The 20,291-nt window shown below is 54.6% G+C and overlaps 1 protein-coding gene across 12 annotated transcripts in view; it reads left to right on the top strand.

Moving 5' to 3' along the window:
- The window catches only part of ABLIM3 (actin binding LIM protein family member 3), a 56,015-nt gene that overhangs the window by 15,050 nt on the left and 20,674 nt on the right, over window positions 1-20,291 (top strand). For 11 of the 12 annotated variants that reach the window (XR_008452213.1, XR_008452212.1, XM_054079641.1 and 8 more), the window contains 3 exons: window positions 16,881-17,018; window positions 19,452-19,635; window positions 20,048-20,160. Coding sequence is in view for 10 of the 12 variants with exons in the window: in XM_054079641.1 (XP_053935616.1) it covers window positions 16,881-17,018; window positions 19,452-19,635; window positions 20,048-20,160 (435 nt within the window). In the remaining 2 variants the exon portion in view is untranslated. Of the gene's footprint in view, window positions 1-16,877; window positions 17,019-19,451; window positions 19,636-20,047; window positions 20,161-20,291 lie in introns of all 12 variants that reach the window. The other variant, XM_054079632.1, reaches the window with a different exon arrangement.

The raw sequence follows: 20,291 nt of genomic DNA, 5'->3' as shown, positions 1-20,291 counted from the left end.
GAGGACATAAGCAGAGCCTAGTAGAGCCCTGGTTTAGAGGCAATCTGTGGCTTTGGCTTTCTGGTGCTGCTTTGCAGACAACAATGTAGCTTTTCAGTGTTTGTCAGATCTTCTGTACCCCTTTCATGAGATAATTAGGATGACGTCTTATTAGCTGATTACTGGGGAAACATATATTTACTGAGGATTTATTCTGGAAACAACATTAATCTCCTGTATAGTTGCTAAACCCCCATAAATAATCTGATTTTGATAATCAATTGCTATTGCAAGCCCCCCTCCCCCAAATCTCAATTAAATGCACATTTAATTCACAAAAAGTTGCCAAATTTGCTTGTACATTTCTGTCCTGCTGTTTGCCTCCGGCAGATGTCTGTGTATGTGTAAGCTCAAGTCTGTTTATCAGACAGCCCGAAACCAGAATGTGGTTTGCCAAGGCGGAGCAGTTAGAATAACAGCAATGCTCCTCTCCTGTGGTCTTACATGGAGAACCCAACACATCCCAGCTTCCTGCTGCCAGAGCTGCTCAAACCCAAGGGCTTCACAAACATCCCTGTGCGTGGCCTTTCCCCAGCTGTTTCTTTGTGCTGGAGTTTGCAGTGAGGAGAACAGGAGTAACCGTAGGAGACTGTGCACCTGGAGCAACCCAAGCTTGCCCAAGGGGCATGGACGTGGGTGTGCCTGGGGAAGGGCACGGAGGAGAGATGCAGTTGCTGAAACCTATGCAGAGGCTTTCGACAGCGTTAACGTGGAGTGGAAACTTAGGTCTTGTTGAGCTTGGTTGAGTCTTGACCACCCCTGGGGCAGCCGTGGAGAATTATCAGGCCTTAGTGCGAGCAGATGGGTCAAAGTGGGAAGAAGCCCTCCTGCAGGAAGGAGGTGGCTGGCCCTGGACTTGTGACATGAGGTGCTGCCACCTTCTTCTGGAGCTGGAGGGACATTCCAGGCATCAAATAGGCTCCCTTTGTTGTCAAAGCCACATAGATTTATTTTTATCTCCTTGTTTTTGCAAGCAGTATACAGCTAGCTGCAGTGGGGAGCACTCCAGAGGGAGCTGGACTCGTGGCAGAGCTCTGGAGGTGCTGGTGATGTGGGTCCACGCTGAGGGACAGGATTGCGGCAAGCCTCCTGCTGCCTTTCATGGTGTGGGGTTTTGACACTCGCCTGTGCTGGTCAGGTGCTGTCCCTGCAGCTGAGGGGGTGATGCTCTTTGGAGTGCAGCTTCCCCATCTGGCTGCCTCTTCTCGGGTGCCGGGAGTGACAGCCTGGGCTATGTTCATCTCTGTGATGGGGACCACACTAGGGGAGCTGTAAAAGAAATGATGAAGCTGTTTAAATTGCTGAGAAGATGTCTACTAAGATCTCCTCCTGAGCCTGGCTGGAGCCCAGCCTGCTAATTACGGTGGTAGGGGATATACACAAACATACAGATGGCAAGAAGAACAAAAACTGCTTTTAATATTGCAATCTCAGTTTCTGGCCAGCTGAAACCAACACATGGCAGAAGCTAAACGTTAACAGCTTTGGGCGAGGCTGAAGCGTATTGCCAGCCTGTGCAGGAGCTGTTAGAGCCCTTACGGAGCCCAGAGGGAATTCTGCTTCTCCCAGGGCAGCAGGATGGACCTGAGACTGCAGCCGCTGCTGGGAAAGGAGTGGGGAGGCCAGGCTGTGGTGGTGGCTGGCGGTGCACATCTGTGTGAGCTCACACCTACCTGTGCTAGGAAACAGCCACGAGCAGCTGCAGGCTGCCAAGAGCCCCATGCTGGCTCTGTACTGGAGTGGCCCATGAGCACCTCAGCCTGCTTTGTCCTGGGGGCTGCTTAGTACATCCCTGCATTGCAGGGAGAGACTTTCCTCTCTCTGAACCCACCTTTTGTCTCTGCTGCATGGGTTGGGGCAGCAGTTCACAGAGAGGTCTGGGATGCTGCCACTGGGCCCTTGTTGCTGCTGTTGGTGAGCCCCTCATCACTGTGCTCAGCGGTGCTGCTGGTAGGGGAGTGTCCCCTCTGAGATATCTGTTGATCCTTGCAGTGCCAAGGGGCTGTGCTTCTTGTAGCTTGTAAAAGATGCTCTGTCCCACAGAATTTTACCCTAGCCATGGGTGCTAAGGATGGGGTGGGCGAGATGGACATTGGTCAGCAAGGAGCTGGTGTTTTCTAGCACTGTTCTTAGGACCCTGTGGGGCAGTGCACCTGCCTGATCCTTGTGCCATCCCGCAGTGCTTGCGGTGCCTGAAACCTGTTGGTAGCTGTGGGGCTGTCCCAGGCATCGTGCTGTCCCCCACTGCACCCCACCACCCACACAGCCCTGGTGCCTGCTGTTCTCCATCGCTGCCACCCATATGCATGGCCAGGTGTCTCAAATAAGCTCCATGGGGGGAGAACACAATCTTTTTATGACCACTTAAAGGCTACATTTGCTACCTTAAACAGAATTAGAGTGGGGATCACAGTAGATTAAGAGAAGCAGTAAACACCCTCTGTGCTCCCTGGCCCTCCTCTGCAGGGAGGGACCACACTGGGGCCGGGAGGGCTGGGGATCTGCTGAGCCCTTCTCTGGAAGGGGATTGGCAAAGTTTTTGTAGAATGGTCTGTATTAATTGAGTGCAGATATGTGGTTTTGTCTCTTTTGACCCCATGGTTTGCAGGCAGTTTGGTGGTTCAGCAGGGCTCCAGGGGATATAGCAGTGCCCTTTGTACTGCAGCCTGGGCTGTGTTTTCCCCCCTCCCAGAAACACAGCTGATTAGATCCCAGTTGTTTTAGAAAGCACCTTGCCAGGATATAAGAAGAGTGGATAGAGGAATTTGGAGCCTGCTGGGAAAGCTCCTGATGGTGCTTTGTCGCCAAGCCTAAGCAGTAATTCATCCCCTGGAATGGGACTGACTTAGAGGGTGGCTGGTCTTGAACCTCCTGCCCCTCCGAGCACGCACTGATGGCATTGAGATTGGTCTGTAACATATGCCCCTTCCATGCATCCTATTTATGGGGAGATTGTCCTCTCTGTGACGCCAGGGCTTGCTTTGCCAGCTGTCACCTCCAATCCAAATTCCCATTTCATTGCATTAATATCTATACAGTGTCTCTGGATAGAGATTTGATTTCAATCCCCTTCCTGGAGTAGAATGAGTTAAAAATAGCAAATCCAACACTCCTCATTCCCTGTCTGTGACGCAGTCTCCCAGGTTGGAGTTACAATGCCAGAGTGAATATGGTTTAAAATAAAACAAGTCGGTGTACTGCACTATGCAGAAGAGGAGAACCAGCTCCAGCCTGTAGAAGTGACATGGAGACGTCTCTGATCTTCTAACCTCTGCCTGCAGAAGGAAGGAATTGCTCTGCCTTGAGGTGCTGCTGTGGGCCAGATAAGTGGTGCTACACACAGAGCAATTAGTGGAGTAGTACAGGAGGTATTCAGCCCATCAGGGAATCAACTGATCGCAGAAGAAACCAGGAAGAAATTAGCTCAGTGCATCATGGTTTGGGCTTGTCTTTAGAGCATCACGTGCAGACTACCTTGCCAAGTATCGGCTGGATGCTAAGCTGAATGATCAGGCCAGAGAGGTGCTGGACTCAGCAGCACTGGGGTCCCTCTGAAATAGCTGGCTGCAGACACATGGACTCCCGGGGTGGATCCTCTCCCAGAAGTGGGTACCAGACTATGTAAGCAACAGTCTGCTGCAAGGTGGCGGGTTGCCAGCCTGGCTGTATCTCATCTAACAGGGCTCTTTCTCTGCTTTGGTGTAGAAAATCCTAAATCCCCACATTTTTCATTCTCAGACACTGCCCTAGTTTAAAAATGCTGGCTCCTGGCTTGCTTTGTAATTTTTTAAATATAGCATCCTTTGTTTTTGATGTATGCACCATATGTTTTGAAAACTGCAACAAAATCCATTGGGCTTGTGGGTGGAGGATAAAGGGAAAAAGCATTTCCATACGGGAAGCCACAAATACAAAACACAGCAGCAAACAGAAAATCCCTCCATGCATCAGCCAGAAATAAGCTTCTTTTTGTCCTGGCTGTCTCTGGTGCGTTTGTGTGCGTGCGAGGAACGAGCCTGAATGTTTCCATTGTGTCAGCTTCTGTCCTGGACACCCTGGCACTGACTCCACAGACCCCTCCAAGGCCCAGCAGGAGATACACCGTGTCAGAGGCCATCTGACAGCTCCTTTGCCCTTCACCTTCCTCAGAAACCCCCTTTGCTGCTTTCTAGGGGTTTAATTCTTTTTCTTTTTTTTTGTCTGGGACAAACATCCCCTGCTAAATCTTGTCCAGGCTGCTGCATCCCTGGCTGGCAGCGGCTAGTTGAGCTTTGGTGGCAGAGGGCAATGTCCCCGCCCCGAGCTCGCTGCACTCCCACACAGCACCGACTGTATCCCAGCAGTGAACACAGCCTCTATTTAGCAGGAAATCTGGCCTCAGCAAAAATGACGAGCTAACGGTTTTTATCTTTTGGCCAGGACCTCAAGTTTAGTGTCTTCTGCCCACGCACATCTGGCACACCTTTGCTGTAGGACTCAAGAGCACCCTCTTACATGGACCACCCCAAACCGGTCCAGCGTGGTTAAAGCAGAAAATAGCATCATGCGGGCTAGGTCCAATCCCCAGCTGCGGCGTGCTCCTCCTGTGTTCTCACTGTCTGAGGCTGCTGGGTGAGCTGTTTGGCTGGCTGTAGCTCACCCACTTGTCACGCCTCATGAATAAAATCTGAGGGAGGAGATGGGCTTTTGCCAGTGCCTGGCAGCCAAGCAGGCTGTCACCCTCAAGACCACCCTGCCCAGTCCCCTCCCCAGCATTACCCAGGGTGGGCAGGAGAGAGGCTGTGTTGGCCAAGAGCAGCAGTAGGGGGGAGGAGGCTGGTGGGACCCATGTGGTTACAAGGGGGACAGAAGTTTCTGCCATCTCTTGCTGGGAGTGGCAGCTTGGGTTTGGCCCCACACCCAGTGTGGGGTGGGATGCAGTGGCCATGTGTACTGAAGGAGGGAAATGTCATGGGATGGCCACAGCAGAGGGAGAGGGATGTAGGGAAGACTTTCATACTTGCCCTTGCTCTGCAGCATCCCGTTGCATGGGAGGTTTGGAGCTGGGGATGACAGGGTCCAGCAGCTGGGCAGAGAGAGGCTGCTAACAAGGATTTGCCTGTACGTTGCAGCATGATTTCCTCCAGAGAACATGGCCTCGGTTGGTCCTCCTGCACCTGGGATCCACAGAGGGCCACCAAGAGGACCCATGTGTCCATGTGACTGCTCGGGTGGGTTTGTGCTCACCTAGATGCCTGTCCCAGGGTAGTCCCCAGCTCTGCTTTGGGACCCAGGCAGAGCTTGAGCCATGGATGTATGACGTGTCTGTGTGCAGGATGCACTCATCCACCTCATGCCTCCTCGCTCATACACAATTTATTTGTTTCTATAGCAGCTTAGGCAAGGGCTTTTTTAAGCTGAACCAGATGTAAGGATGAAATCCCATCTTCAGCTTCTCAGCAGAGATCTCTCCTCACCCACCTCAAATAAACCTTTCTGCAGCCCAAAATGCTGATCTGAGTGCTGCACATCTGTTGGGAAGGCGGCGGCCAGTGGGAGTGACAGTGAACGCTGGTGGCAGAGCAGAGTGCTGCTGGTGGCACATGGCATACAGGGGATACCTCTGGCTGTGGGTCGGGGTGGGATGCAGCAGAGATGTGCATGAGGGCGAGAGGACAGGAGCGTGTTTGTCAGATTTCACTGTGTTCCTGCTCAGATTGTCATTGAGTTTGTGAGCAAAAGGGTAGGTTTGGTGCAGTGTCATAGGAGCCTGGTCTCACCTTTCATAGTGGATACAGAGGGCTGTGGACCAAGAAGGCTGTGGACTCAAGAGGTTTGCAACCCACTGGCGCAGGGCTGGGGGCTCTCAACAGCTCTCTGCTGGCTCCTGCATCTCTGCACCACTGTGGGTTTCACTCCTGCTGCTTTATTGCTTCATTAGACCTCCTGAATTGTGGCTGACCCGCTGAATTGAGAGGCAGTCCCTCAAGAGGGACCCGTTCTGGCTTTCTGGGCCCAGATACAGCATTTTAGCAGCCCAGTGAAGAGTCTAAGGTGGGTGCGTGCAGGCATCTGCTAGAGGTGTCGGAGTGCATACGTCCCCTCCGGTGATGGGGCACCTCTGTCATCTACTGCTGGGACTAGAGAGAAGGAGAAGAGCTCTGGGCAGTGCATGTACTCTGAATTCAGCCCCTGGGGATGCCTGTTTGCTGTCTGCATCCTCCATCTCTCCTTCAGCTAGAGCCCACACGTGCCTCTCACTCTCTTTTCACCATGGCTTCACTGCTCCGTTTTTCCTGAAAACAAATTGATAGTTGCCTGCGTTCCTGGGCAGCTCTGCGCAGTTCCACAGCCCTACAACAGCTTGTGTCCTGCAGCCTGGTGCCCTGCCCGGCTGCTGGCTCTGTGCTGGCGTGGTGGCAGTCCCTGCACAGCTTGGCCAGCTCCCAGACCACGGGTGGCACTTGGACTCCCGACCCTGGCCGTGGGAGCTGCAGGTGTGTCTGAATCAAGCCATTCTCAGCCCTACACATCCTATTAGGAGTGGCTTGTGGCACCAAAGCCACCGGGCACCCACACTTGGGGTGAAAGTGCCTTGTGCAGGGACCTCAGCCTGGCTGTGGGGAGCCCACTGGAACTAGGATCTGGTCCAGCTGTGCTGCAGTGATGCCTTGGGGCCCTGGAGGTTTGCTCCAGGGATCAGAGCAGCTCTGGCCCCTTTCCACCTGTGCTGCACCTGATACCTGTGCAAGCCATGGTGCTTTCCTGGCCTCTCGCAGTGGGTGGGAGATCCGGCAGAGCTGGCAGCACAACTCACCTTGTAGCTGTCAGGGTATGGAGATGCTTATCCTGTATGCTGGGGCAAGCATCTCACTTCCCAGCGCTGCTAGTCCCAAGTTGCTGGTAGGAGCTTCATACCACTGTGGTGGATCTGGATAGCAGTTGGATAGCCAGGTTCTGGGGTGCTGCACCGGCAAGGAGCAGCCCTGCTCACCCCAAAAGGGCACTTGAGACTGCCGCACTCCTTGCTGGTGCCCTGGTGAACCTGGGCTCTGGCAGCCACGACCCCCAGCGACCTCCAAGCACTGAGGCCAAGCGCTGCTACCACTCCCCAGCTTCACCATCAGGGCAGCTCGCCCTTCACTGAGCTACTCCTCCATGAGTCTGACCTCACGTCAGAGCCAGGAGTGAGCTTTAGGGCTGTGACTAGCTAATGTCTTCACAAAGACTTTAAGAGGAAGAAGGAAAGCAGCTATCTTGCTTGCAGACGTGCAGAACATCCTTGTTCCTGCCTGAAAATGGAGTAGCGAGGGCTGCTTACAGCTGTCCTGCCACAGCCAGCCTGGGGCAGGACTCAGCACCAGCCCTGTGGCACGTGGGGTCCACCATGCCATCCTCTGCTGCTCAGTGTAACTCCCTGCTCCAGGCTCACCACTGCTCCAGCCCTAAGCAGCCATGCATTTCAGCCATTATTAATTAAAATGCAATCTATCCTTTCTGTTCCTCTCCCCAAGATGCCAAAACCTGCTAAAATATTCTCAGGGATAATAGGCAGGGGAATTAAATAGTTACTGTGAAATTCAAGCTGTGCCTTTTGGAGATCTATTGCCGCTCCTAGAGCCTGCAATTCCCTGTTGACTACTACATCTCCAGCCCTGCGCTCGGTGGAAATACCATGCCTGCCTGAGAGCCTAGGAACGCTGTCTAAGATATACAGGCAGCTGCAGCGTGTTCAGCCTACATGCAGATATGCTGTACCAGTTGCTGGGGGATCTCTTTTCTGTGAGCCATTGGAGAGGCTGAGCTCCTTGTCTCTGACCTGTGGGGTGAAGCCCAGAGCCCCAGTGGGACAGGCACTCCGGGTGTGACGCTGCATGTTAGGATGAAAACAATATTGCTTGTGGAGAGCATCTCCCGGTGCAACTGCGGTGCTGGGAGCAGAGGCGGGCAGCAACCAAGAGGATTTTGCCTGCGGCTCCAAGTGCTGTGCCCAGGAGCGTGGGAGGAGCAGCCCCTGCCCTGCCTGTGAGGAGAGGGCTGCTGGATTCACAGCCTTCCTTCTCCCACATCACCCAGTTTTTCCATTCCTCCTACAAATTGCTGCTGGGGGAGGGGACATGCTCAAGGTGGGGAGCACGTTGCCCAGCGCAGGGGGGCTGAGCACCCCACAGAGCCTTCTTGAAGGCGATGAAATGGGAAGAACTGCCTGGTGCTGTGTTAGTCATGGCAAAAAATCCACAAATCCCGGTTGCATGTGATTGGAGGGGCAGCTTGGGTCAGGCATAGGGAGGCAGGCTGCCACCATGCCTTTGAGGTCCCACTGGAACCCAGTTTGGGGGTCTGTGGAGCCCAGAGCTCTGCTGGAAGAGGCTCTGTCATGCCTGCAGACAGGCAAATGTGCTAGCACGAGGCGTCCCGGCTGCAATTGCAGTTCAAGGAGATCTTGTTGCCATGACAAGCTGTGTAAGTATTATCTAGGAAAAAAAGACCCCAGCAGTGCTTATTGGAGATGGGAGAAAAGCAGCCAGCGTGGAGGGCACATACATACCACACAAGCCATGCACTGATGTGGCTGCAAGCACGTGTGTGCAACTGCACATGTTAAACTATTCCTAATGTGTGTTATCTCCCAGTGTTGCACCCCGAAAACCTGCCCTGCTCCAGCCCCCTCCCTTGCTCTGTGCCCACTGAGCTCCACAGGGTGCTGCATTCCTGGACCCTCGCCCTCCTCCAGTCCCAGTGCAGCCATCCTGGGCCCCTTTCAGGAATGGGAAGGTACCCGCAAAGCTCTTGAGAGATGTCAACCCCACGCCACAACACATTTCTTCAGTAGCAGGGGCTGGTGAGGGACGATTAAACTTTAAAAGGTGGTTCTGCACCGGGAGATGAATGCTGCTAAAGACCGTGGTGCCTCAGCTGGTGTTGCTTCCAGGGTAAGAGCATCAGTAGTGGGCAGTGCAGCCCAGCTCCAGGCACCTACCCTACAGCACAGATCACCGAGGGGCTGAGGATGCTGTTAGCCTGCATCAGGGGACTCATCCTTTCCCTGGTGAATGGCAAAAGGACCTCTTTCCCTGGATGATGACTCTTGCATCAGTGGTGCTCTGGGTGTGACTGTGACCCTGAGAGTGAAAATGCCGTGCACAGGCTTGTTCCCCGTGGTGCTCCCTGGCTGCTGCCAGGCTGGGGGTCTGGCTGTTGTTGGGACAGAGTGCTCCCCGCCTTACCAGCTCTGGGCATCTCAGGGAATTGCTGTCAGGCTGGGGAAGCTAGAAGCGCTACACAATGCTTTCCGTTGTCATGCTGCTCTGTACTGAGGTCTTCAAATTTCTTGCACCTGCAAGAACTAGAAGAGCAACTTTTTCCTCTCTTTCTTGAGAATCTGGAAAAATCATGGTCGCAGCAGTGGGTGGTTTCAGCAAACCAGGGCCACCCTGAGGCGCCTTGCCCAGCGCCTTGCCCAGCACTGGCAGTGGGACTGGGGCTTGGTGGTGGCAGAGGGGTTCCCTGAGAGGCTGCAGCTTTCTGCAGGGGAGAAGGTAAACCATCTGCAGTCTCTGCTGGCGGTGGTAGTGGCATCTTTGGGTTTCCCTGGCACATTACAGCCCTGCCTGGTCTGCCTGCTCTGGGAAGTAAACATCCTGCAGGCAGGCACAGGCAGCTGCCGGCAGCCGGGTCAGTGTGGGAGACAATCACCGGCTTCCTCAGTGCTGGCGTTGGAGAATAATTTCCATGAACACAGCCAGAAATGAACTCTGATGTGCGAGCAGGGTCTGCGCTGTTCACTGCTCTGTCTTTTTTTTTCCTTTTTTCTTCTATCCTCTTTCTTTTTTTTTCTGTCTCTCCTTGTCCTTTGTCTCCTCCAACTGTGTTCTTGGCCTCCCTCCTCTCTCTTTTTGGAGCAGTAGGAGTGTGTCTCCTGCAGACCAGCTCCCACCACAGCACGTGATCCAGCCATGCCCTTGCTGCTAGCACGAGGCTTTGGTGCCCTTCTCACATCGCTGGCCAGCCACGGTGGCTGCCATCACTCAAGTCTGTGTGAGAGAGAATTTGCTGCCTTCTCCCAGCTCCAGCTTGACATGAGCTCTGGGGAACTGCCCCCCAGCACCAGGGACTCTCCTGGCACTGGCTGCTTTGCTTCCCAGCATGGTGCTGGAAGCTTGGGGAGCGGAACAAGGGACCAGAGAGGCTGGTTCTGCCCAGTCCACCCCTCTATGTGTGCAACACATCAGTGCAGAGCAAGGTACTGCCGGCTCTCTGGACTGTACCCACATCCCCACCCCCATCTATCCTGCCTGCAGTCCTGCCAAGGCAGGGCATAAGCCTTCCAGCATCCCAAGGTTCAGATCTGCAGCGAGCCCCAGGGTCAGGGGCTGGAGCAGTGCCAGAATGTACATTTGAGCTCATTATGAGCCCATTGCAGTGGTTTTACTCATCTGCCAGTCCTCCTAGAGAGGATTTGGGTGGCGGGGGCACAGACAGGCCAGGCAGTGGCAAATGGGGAGCCTCAAGGGTGCTGGCACCTCTGCCTCACATCCTCTGCAAAGAAAGGACTTCCACAGAGCTTATTTGCTGCTATCCTCTGTGATATCCTGCCACACTCATTCAAGCCCTCCCATGATATCTGGCTAAAGAGGACTCCCTCCCCTATATGATGCCAGTGCTGGCTGAGAATCTCCATCCCAGCCCTATCCTGCTGCCAGCAGCCTTGTGGCCTTGCTTGTGCTGGCATCTGCAGCTCTGCCTCCTCTGGCTGCCGTCCTCACGACACCCATGTCTTGTTTGTCTCCTGTGTCACGCCGAGGAAGGAGGTGATGCAGTGCAGGAGTGGTGGGGGGGGGTGGAGTAAGGGGACAGTGTGAGGCAGGTGGCAGCAATAATTGGTCATCATAAAACTGGGGCTAGATTAGGAGCTGTGACACAGTGGAGGTTTTTTAGCTGTAAGACACAGATGGCTCTGCCTGCGAGTGGGGAGAGGAGAGGAGAGGCTGGCATGGACTTGCCGGGGTTCGTAATCCTGCCTGCGTGACACTCCGTGATGACTAGCAGGACTGTTTTCTGATGGCTTGGAAATACCTCAGTGCCTGGTCTACATAAGGTGGGTGGTCTCTGTTGCTCCCAGCCCACACTCCCTGCCCGTGCCCATCACAGCCCATTCCTGTGCTGCATGCGTGGGGACAGCAATGAATGTCATGCAAATGATGGGAGAAGCAGCCAGAACCACTCCAACTCAAAATATCCCACAGCGGATGTGGTACCTGCTCTTGACCCATTCCTTTGTTGGGAGCACCTGGCCTGCCCCAAACTAAAGACATAAATATTGAGTAAGGAATCACATAACACTTCTGGATTTTACTTAGGGGAATGATCAGAAGGGAAAATATTTTGACCAAAGGTGAATATATCATTTTTTCCTTGATCAAAATGACTTCTATCTGCAGAAGCTCAATGGAAAACAGTGGCCGGCTGCCTGAGCACTGAAATGGCCACACAGATATCACAGCAGGTCTCAGATTCACCACTGGAGGTGTGCAACACGACTGCTGACCCCTTCTTCTATTTCAGGAGGAATTCAGCTGATTGTTCAGCTAGGCCACGTAGCAAGGTGCCCCTTACCTGGCTGTGTGCTGCCAATATCCCCCAGTGCCATTCCCCACCATCACATTCTTGGCAGGGAGGTAAAGCGAGCAAGCAGCCACGGTAGCTGGAGCAGGTTTATTCCTATGCACTAGGGTCAGAGGCAGCTCTCCCCATGCCACCCATGGCACGGGCATCATTTAGTTCTGAGCCAGTCTTTCCCTTTCTGCTCAAGACGTTTTTATGGCTGTGGCCAAGCTTTCTGCTGTGGGACAGCAGGCAGGAGCCATCAGCCCTGCTGCTGATGAGAAACCCATATCCTACAGCCACTGGAGCTCCCACCCTTCCTCTCTGGCTGCCCTTGGGACACAGAATGGCTCCTGCCTGGAGGGGAAATCCTCCCCCTCGCCTCTCACAGGGCTCAGAGCCTGCTGTGCTGCCCCACATCCCTGCCGAACCAGGAGGATTTGGGATGCAGGCTCCTGGAGTGCTACCTCTCCACCCCTGCATCCCAGCAGGGCTATCTTTTGCATCCCCTCGCTCTCCACCCTCAGCCTAGCACATCATGTGCCATCGCTCATGCTTCGCCCTAGCCTCTCCCTGAGCCTCTAGCGCTTCCAGCAAAATTCCTTTCTGGCCAGTCATTGCTGCCCATTGGCCTCGACGCCTCCAGAGCCGGCGCACTGGTCGGGCTGGGTTTCCTCTTCCTGAGCCACTCTGGCCCCTGCTATGCTCCCAGCCCCCTCCTCACCTCTGCCCAGTACCGTGGCATCAGCCAATCCCTAGTGACACAAGGGCACAGGGTCTGACTGTGATGCCTTCCCAGGGCAGCCGCATCCCCATGTCCCCTGTGCCATGTTCTCCCACTACCCACACTGGGTTTTTGTGAGAGGGTGATTTACAGCCCCAGCAAGCACAGGGAGCGTACAGAGGCTCGAGTGTGATGAATTGCTCATTGTGAGGCAGCATGGAGGAGTGGGAGACAGCAGCTGCTGGGAGTGGGCTCACCCTGTGGAGGTGTGAGGACCCCTCAACACACCCCTGCTCCCCAGCATACACCCAGCCCACGCTGCGCCCAGGCACACCTAGCATCCCTCGGAGCCAGCCGAGCAGGGACATCTCCCCAACACGCAGCCAGCACCCACTTGCTCACACCTCATTGCATGTGTCCGCGCTCAGCCCCGGTCACGGCCCGTGGCACCCACCCACCTCAGCTTCCCACAATGGCACTGCCTCTCAGTATTAATTAAGGAGTGAATGCTTTGCTTTTCCACAGTGTCCTTCACCCGTGGCTCTCCAAGCATTGTGCAAATATTAATTACAGGTAATTAATTAAATCAGGCCTCCCCATCCCCCTGTGGAGAAGCTGTCTCATAAACATGCTGATAGCAAGCACCACGTCAAGGCAGGCTCTCCAAGCTGGGTGGGAGCATCTAATTACCTGTTGCTAATGATGCAAACTCCACCTGCAGCAGTTTCTACCTAATTGGCCTTCGTGGAGGGCTGATGGACTGGGAGCGAGAAATGGTGGGAAACCAGCAGGATCTGGTCTGATCCCAGTAAGGAATGGATGGATCTTTATAAATGCCTGTGGATGTTCTGTTCCTTGCAATTTGTACTTGTGGAAGCTTTGTCATTGTTTGCTGGTTGAGGAGTATGGGGCTGCGGTAGGTTGGGCTGCCTGAGTAGGAGGTAGGGTGCCCGAGTAGGTGTAGGAGCTGTTTTGTGTCAGCCTTTCAGCTGCTGCTGGTTGTGCCCTGTTACTTGTATTGGTGTTGAGGGGTTATCCCTTCAAGGTAGATAGAGATCGTCTCTCGGCAGCCTCCGCGCTCCTGAAGGGTCAAAGTGTTTCAGAGGCAGTACAATGGTTCAGCATTCCTCTGTCCTGCTGCTCCTTGGTGGAGGGCTGGGACACTGCGCAGGAAGAAGACAGGAAGGCAAGCAAGGTTGTTGACCCTCCTGAACTGAAAGGTGGGTGCTCTGGGAATGAAGGAAGAGGATTGCCTGGGGATGCACAGCAGGAACCTGCCGATTGCTTACTGCAGCATGGCTTGTAGGATCTCTTGGGCAAGGTCCCTCCGCACTCCTAGGGGACAAAGCTCCTCAGTGCAGCCTTGGGTGTTTGGGGACACTGTCTCTCGCCCAACCCAGGTCGCAAACTCCCTTGCTTGCGTATGGCTGCCACTATCTGTCCCTAAGACTGCACAGGGCACCGATCCCTGACCGGAGGTGCCACCTTAATCCGGATCAGTGGGAAATCTGTTGCATGCCCACGGAGCCCCACGCGGCAGCTCACTGCCTGGCTGTGGCCACAGCAGCTGTTTGGTCTCTGCAGATCAAATGCCAGTCGGGACGCGGGACAGTCGCACAGGAACCTGGCCTTGGGCAGCCTTTTGCACTGCATCGTGGAGCACAAATGCATTAATCCCTGAACGAAGCCAGCTTAATTTCCAGCTTTACAAGCAAAAGCAGGAGCAAACTGGGGTGAGATTAGGGCATTCCTCGGGCAGCTCCCACCCCCTCACCCCCACTGCTGTATCTCGGCCTGCCACTAATGCTACTTACATTATTACTGGATTATTTTGGTGTAATGAGCTTTGCTCTGCTCAGCTGTCCCTCTGCTCAGGGGTGTTGTGATGTGTAATACTTCCTGCACAAGGCCACGAGGCGGGCAGCTGCCTGCTCAAAAACAAGCAGAGCCCCAGCAAAACAATGCATTAATGTTCCCAGAGCAAAATTCCAGCATAGGCCGGAGGTTAATCACAAATCGGGGAGCTTTTGGCTTAAAGCTGAACAAAGCCGGCAGGCGGGAGGGTGATGGTGTCCTACGCCAGGTCTTGACCCATCCCCGCGAGTACAAACAGGAGTGACGGTATCGGTTTCATCTCTGCCAGCAGTGTAATGCAGCTATAAGCATCTCTTTCTTCTTCAACTCCTTTTCCTCTGCTTTCTCTCCCATCAGACCTGCCAGTGCAGTGGCTTGGCGATGTGTTGCTATGGTCACCAAGAAGTTTCCCCTAGAGACCAGAAGCCCGGAAAAAGCGATGCCTACATTTTCTGACATTGATTTTTTTTTTCCACTTTTTTTTTTTATTTTTAATGTTTGTTTAAGTGTAGATTAATTCCCAGCCTTTGCCCCCACCTTCCTCCTGCTTTTTTCCCTGAGCTTTGTGGAATGCCGTGGCTGTGTCCCAGCGCTTGGCTTCTGCTTCATTCTCAGCAAGGGCGCAAGCATGGAGTGCGTGGGAGGAAGTTTGAGTGCTGTAACTCCTGCTCTGCTGGAGACCCCTGCAGAAGAGATCCCTCATTTATTCCAGCCTTGGGAGATCCTGTTGGGTGCCCTGCAGCAGCAGCCGCAGGAGGTCCTGGACCCCTCTTTCCCAGGGCTTGCACATCCCTGCAAAACATGCCTGCATGGGAGTACCCTGCTCCCTTTACAATTGTCCATCATATTTGGGGCCTCAAAGTGATTTAGATCTTGACTAGTTAGTGTCTCTGCTGGTCTGAGCTCCAGGCCTGACTCCCATTTTATGGCTCCTCCTCTGTTGGCACTGCAGTGCCCTTTGGTATCTCGGGTACCTCTGTTGGCCTCTGAGAGCTCTTGGCCTGAAAGAGCACAAGGAGGGAAACCCCAGCAACTCTTAGAAGTTCACATCAAGGATGGAGCCTGAGATTTCCAGGGGGCTGGGGAGCACTCATAGCAAAGTGCCTCGGTTTTCCTTGTAGTATTTGAGTTGGATTTGGCAAGGCAGCTAGATCCCAGCAGTTCCAGTTTCCAGAAGCTCCGTAGCTGCAGCGGATGAAGCAGCAGTCAGGGAGGGTCAGCCGACTTTCCCAGTGGTGAATAGTGCTGCACATACATAGAGTGTCTTTGGGCACTTGGCACATGGGATGAGATTTTACTGTGAGACAGTCTCAATGTCATTTTGACTTCTCTTTCTCTGCTTTTGAAGCTGGTAATGGTCTGTTTCTGTTCCCTGTCACACAATCTGCCCCTGGTGAGCGAGGAGCCTCTCTGATGAGTGATCTCCTCTGTCCTGTGGCCCTTTTTCCCTGCACTGGAGGAAGTTTGCATGCCAGGTTTCAATCAGCCACTTCTCTTGTTCCTGGGAATGCAGTTCAGCACTGGGTCAGAAGGACTCTGGTCCATTGAAATCCTGCCATTGACTGCTTGAGTCACACAAATTGCAACTCTCTCTCTGAAATCTTACAGCAAACAAGTCTTTTGCTGCTTGGCCCAGCCCACAGGGGTTAGTGTGGTGTCAACCAGCCCAGAGCTCCTGCAAGCAGCCCATGCATTTGCAGGTGGGGCAGGGAAGGCAGGAACTGCTCTTTAAAATATTTTCTCTGTGTGTTTGTGGATTGTGGGGAGAGAGCAGGAAGATCCCCTGCTCTGTACAGTTCCTCCCTCGGTGCGCAGGGTGATGCTGCAGAGCATCAGCTCTTTGTGGTGATTTTCAGAGCTGCTAGAGAAGAATGAGGAGTGGAGGTGAGTACTTGGACCATCTGCGGTAGCAGAAAGTCAGATCTTGCCCGTAGGTCCAGGGGAGCTCTGTTGCCCTCCGCTGTGGTCCCCATCTCGGCACAGAGCTGTTGTTCCAAGAGCAGCAGCAGGGCTGGAATGCTGCTCCTCACTGAGGAGGCGAGAGTCTCACCGGGGTCAAACACTCAATTGCTGTGATGTTTGAAAGCTCCTTGAAAAATTACTTCTTTATTCAGTTCCTAACCAAACAAGTGGAAGCTCCAAAATACAATAATTCCTTCCCGTGCTGCTGCCAAATCCGTGCGGGCTGGCGTGTTTCTGAGCAGGTCATCAGCAAGCCTGGACTGCCTGAAGGCTGAGCAGAGCAGAGCTGGTGGATAGCTGGTCCCTGTGTTGTCCTTCTGCACCTGTGTAGGAGACAGGAGAGCATCTGGGGAGCTCTCCATGGCCTTGGGGTGATGGTGCAGGTGACCTGGTTGTTCATGCAGGAACAGGGAGCAGTGCCCGGACCCTTCCACTGCACAGCACTTAGGACTGCAGACCTGTGAGCCAAACATGTGTAGCAGCTCTCTGTGGAGACAGGGAAATCCCAGATCCAGAGAGTTTGCACCCAACTCAGTCGCTGGTTTCGGCTGTCCTTTGCCCTTAGTGATTGGCCTCATGTCTGGCTGCTGCAGTCACTGCAGGGCTCTATTGCAGCTGCCCAGCTGAGGTCAGTGCCCTGATGCCTGGCTGAGTCCCGAATACTAACAGAACATTCCCCTCTCTCTCTTGCTTTTCCCTCCCTCCTTTCTGCCAGCAGTTCCGTATCAGCAAAACCCCTACACTCCCGCGAGCAGCTCCACTGTGATCCGGTGCTACCGCTGTGGGGACACCTGCAAGGGTGAGGTGGTGCGCGTCCAGAGCAATCACTTCCACATCCGCTGCTTCACCTGCCAAGGTAGGATGGTGCTGCCCAAAGAGCTGGTGGGCAGGTTGTCCTACAGCCCCAGGTGTACTGTGGAAGGCAAAAGGCTGGGGACCGACCTGTGTGACCCACTGAGACATGGTTACATACCTGGGGGTGGCAGCTTCCTGCAGGGATGGATGTAGCTTGGTGCAGGCAGGGAGGTAACAGCACGGGCGGCGATGCTGCTGCGTGATGCTGCGGACAGCAGGCTGTGAGGAGAGGTGGCTGAGACATGGACACCATCACTCTCTGTGAGGTGCCTGAATGCCACCAGCCTACGCTGTGGTGTTCCCAAACATACACACAGCCTATCTGTGATTTGAGGGGGCCACCACATCCTTCAGCTGCCTGCCCCCAGATCAAGAGGAGGAGGTGTCACCGGCTTGGCTGAGAGGCAGCAAGGTGGGGGAGACACGCAGAGTGACTCTTGACAGGGCTGGGGATGGGTGATGGATCGATGCCACCGAGAAGCCATGAGATGCCGTGTACTGCAGCAGGGGCTCAGCAGCCCCCGGAGGTGTCAGAATAGAGAGGGGAGATTGTTTGAATTCTCCCCAAGCACAAGAGGGGAGCTGCAGAGCTGTAAAAGCTGACAACCCAGAGATGACATTGAAGGACTCCTTAGTGCATTTATTAAAGCAGCCACTCAACCAGGCCAGTGGCCACTTCTGTGGGTTGTAAAGCATCCCATTACCAGGGCTTTTTAAAAGCTTCTGGTTTTCCGAGCTTCCAGCACCTTGTGCTAAGCAGGACATAAATCCCCATCCCCTTGGCCATGCTTTGCTTCTCCTTCCCCGGGGACAGAGGGTTTGGCTGGAGGAGACTTCCCCTGGGCTGTCACCACCTCTGCTGAAGCCCCCAGCTCCAAATCTCTGGGAGGGGATGTGGGCCCCAGGTTGCCTTCAGGGCTGACCTACATGCTCCGGACATTCTGCTGAGCTCGTACGGGCTTGGTGTGCAGGATCAAGTGGGAGCTGTGCATCCAGACAAAGAACTCAGACAGCCACTGGCTTCAAAGGGGCCAGGAGCCAGCAGGGAGAGCTTGGCAGTGCTTGCTGCCTGCTTTCCAAGTGAAAAGGAATAAATTATGAGAGGAAATCCTCCTGTCTCACCTTTCCTCACAGCTCTTACCCCCTGCCACCTCTGGCTGGCTGCTGCCAGCTACAACGACAGCCCCACGACTTGTCGCTGACATGTGCCTGCTCTGGGTCCCACAGCAAACAGGGCTCAGACCCAACTCAGTTTTTCTTGCTTCTGCTTCCTGATGCTATCCCAGGTGTCCCTTGTCCCTCTTCACGGACAAGGAAGTGCTGGCAGGCTGGTTTGGAGAGCAGTGGGTGCTGGCAGTATGCCGGCAGCTCCAGGCAGCAGCTTTGCCAGAGAATGCTCTGTGGGAAAGGAGCTCCATCTCTGCCCCTGTGGGTCCTGCCGGGTCCAGCTGTGCCCTGGGGAGGGGGTCTGCTGTGCAGGCTGGCCCACGGGTGCAGGTGAGGTGCGCAGTGACAGGACAGAGAGATGCTTGGGGCTGAAGGGTAAAGCAGAGCCCAAGATGAGCTGTTCAAGAGGGTGCTCGGTTGCTCTGTAGTTCCCACCTCCACCTTGTCACCTTGTTGGACAGGTGAGGGACATCATGCAAAGGATGGTCCTTGTGCCATTCCTGTGATGCCTTCCAGGATCCTGATACACTCGAGGTCTCTCTGTGGGTGGAGAAGATGTAGGAGGGAAATGACATTAAGGGACAAGGCTTGCCTCATCTCCTTAGATTACTCTGATGGCCAGTGCACCACCCACGGTTTCTACAACAGGGAAGGAAGCGAGGTTGGGTTGGACACCTATGGAAAAACAAGCAGTGAGAGCGCCAGCCCCAGTGTGTCCCAGGACCTGTTCCCATTAAGGCACGTGGCTTCATGTCCAGGCCAGGGAGTGGAGATGGCTCATTATGGAGAAGGCTATGTCCCAGGGTGTGGAGAAGACCTCTCCCCAGCTGTTCCTAGGGCGTGCCAACTCTTTCCCAGCCCTGTTCTTGGCTTCCTGACACCTTGACAGTGTCAAATAGAGGGGCTGAGCCCCATCCAGATGCCGTGGGTCCAGGAGGGGACGCCACAGTCCCTCCCAGGCAGTTTGTGCATGGTGAGTGGTGGCTGCAGGGGTTCCCTGCCAGCTCTGTGGTTTCCTCTGGCAGCCCCAGCCCTGTCCTGCACCCCCACCACAGCCCAACACTGACATCTTGTGGTGCTGAGGGAGGGCCCCAGTGCATCTGGTGGAAAGGGAAACCCTCTGAGATGCCTGTAGAAAGTTGTGTCTTTGGGGTGCCCTGGGACAGCTGTTGGAAAGGCAGCAGAGGTGGGTTCAGAGATCCTGGCTGAGCCCTTGGACTGGACCTGCCTGCTGCCCCCTTGATGGGTGCGTGTCCTCCCCCTGCAGTGTGCGGCTGTGACCTGGCCCAGTCAGGCTTCTTCTTTAAGAACCAGGAGTACATCTGCACCCACGACTACCAGCAGCTCTACGGGACCCGCTGCGACAGCTGTGGGGACTTCATCACTGGAGAGGTCATCTCTGCGCTGGGAAGAACCTACCACCCCAAGTGCTTCGTCTGCAGCACCTGCAGGTGAGCTGAAGCCATCACTGAGGGTGTGTGACCACTTTGCAGAACCCCTGTGCAGCCTTTGGCTGTGCACCAGTGGGAGGGCTGTTCGTTAGCCTGCAGTCCCTTGTTCCCCACTCAGCACTATAGCAGGCACCTCCTCTGTGTTTTCTTAGTGGAGACCATTGGGAAGCAATGAAATGGCTCCAACCCTTCCCTTTGCAGCTTAGAGATCTGCCTTAATGCCTGCCTCCATCCTCTTGCCCCAGAACACACACGCTCTCGCTGCCTCTTGTTGTAGCACTTTCCTGGAGCCCCTCTGCTCCCCGGTGCCGTGGGTCCCATTGGCCCCTGGGGAAGGAGCTCCTGGGCAGCCCCAAGCACTGCACAGGGGGCAGTGAGCAGCTCACACCGCCCCACCTCTCCTTGGCCACAGGAAGCCGTTCCCCATCGGAGACAAGGTCACATTCAGCGGGAAGGACTGCGTCTGTCAAAACTGCTCCCACTCTCTCATCAGCACCAAACCCATCAAGATCCACGGACCCAGCCGTAAGTTGTCTGTTCCTCTGTTATGTGATGGTTGCAAGGAGAGGGACCACGTGCTCCTGGACTGTGCTCGGGGGGAAGGATGACGAGATGGGCTTTGGGGCCAGCATGCAGCACTGCACGGAGCCACGGGT

The sequence above is a fragment of the Cuculus canorus genome, chromosome 14 (assembly GCF_017976375.1).
Source record: "Cuculus canorus isolate bCucCan1 chromosome 14, bCucCan1.pri, whole genome shotgun sequence".
In the NCBI taxonomy this organism is placed as follows: Eukaryota; Metazoa; Chordata; class Aves; order Cuculiformes; family Cuculidae; genus Cuculus; species Cuculus canorus.
This window is presented reverse-complemented; position numbering and strand designations above follow the sequence as displayed.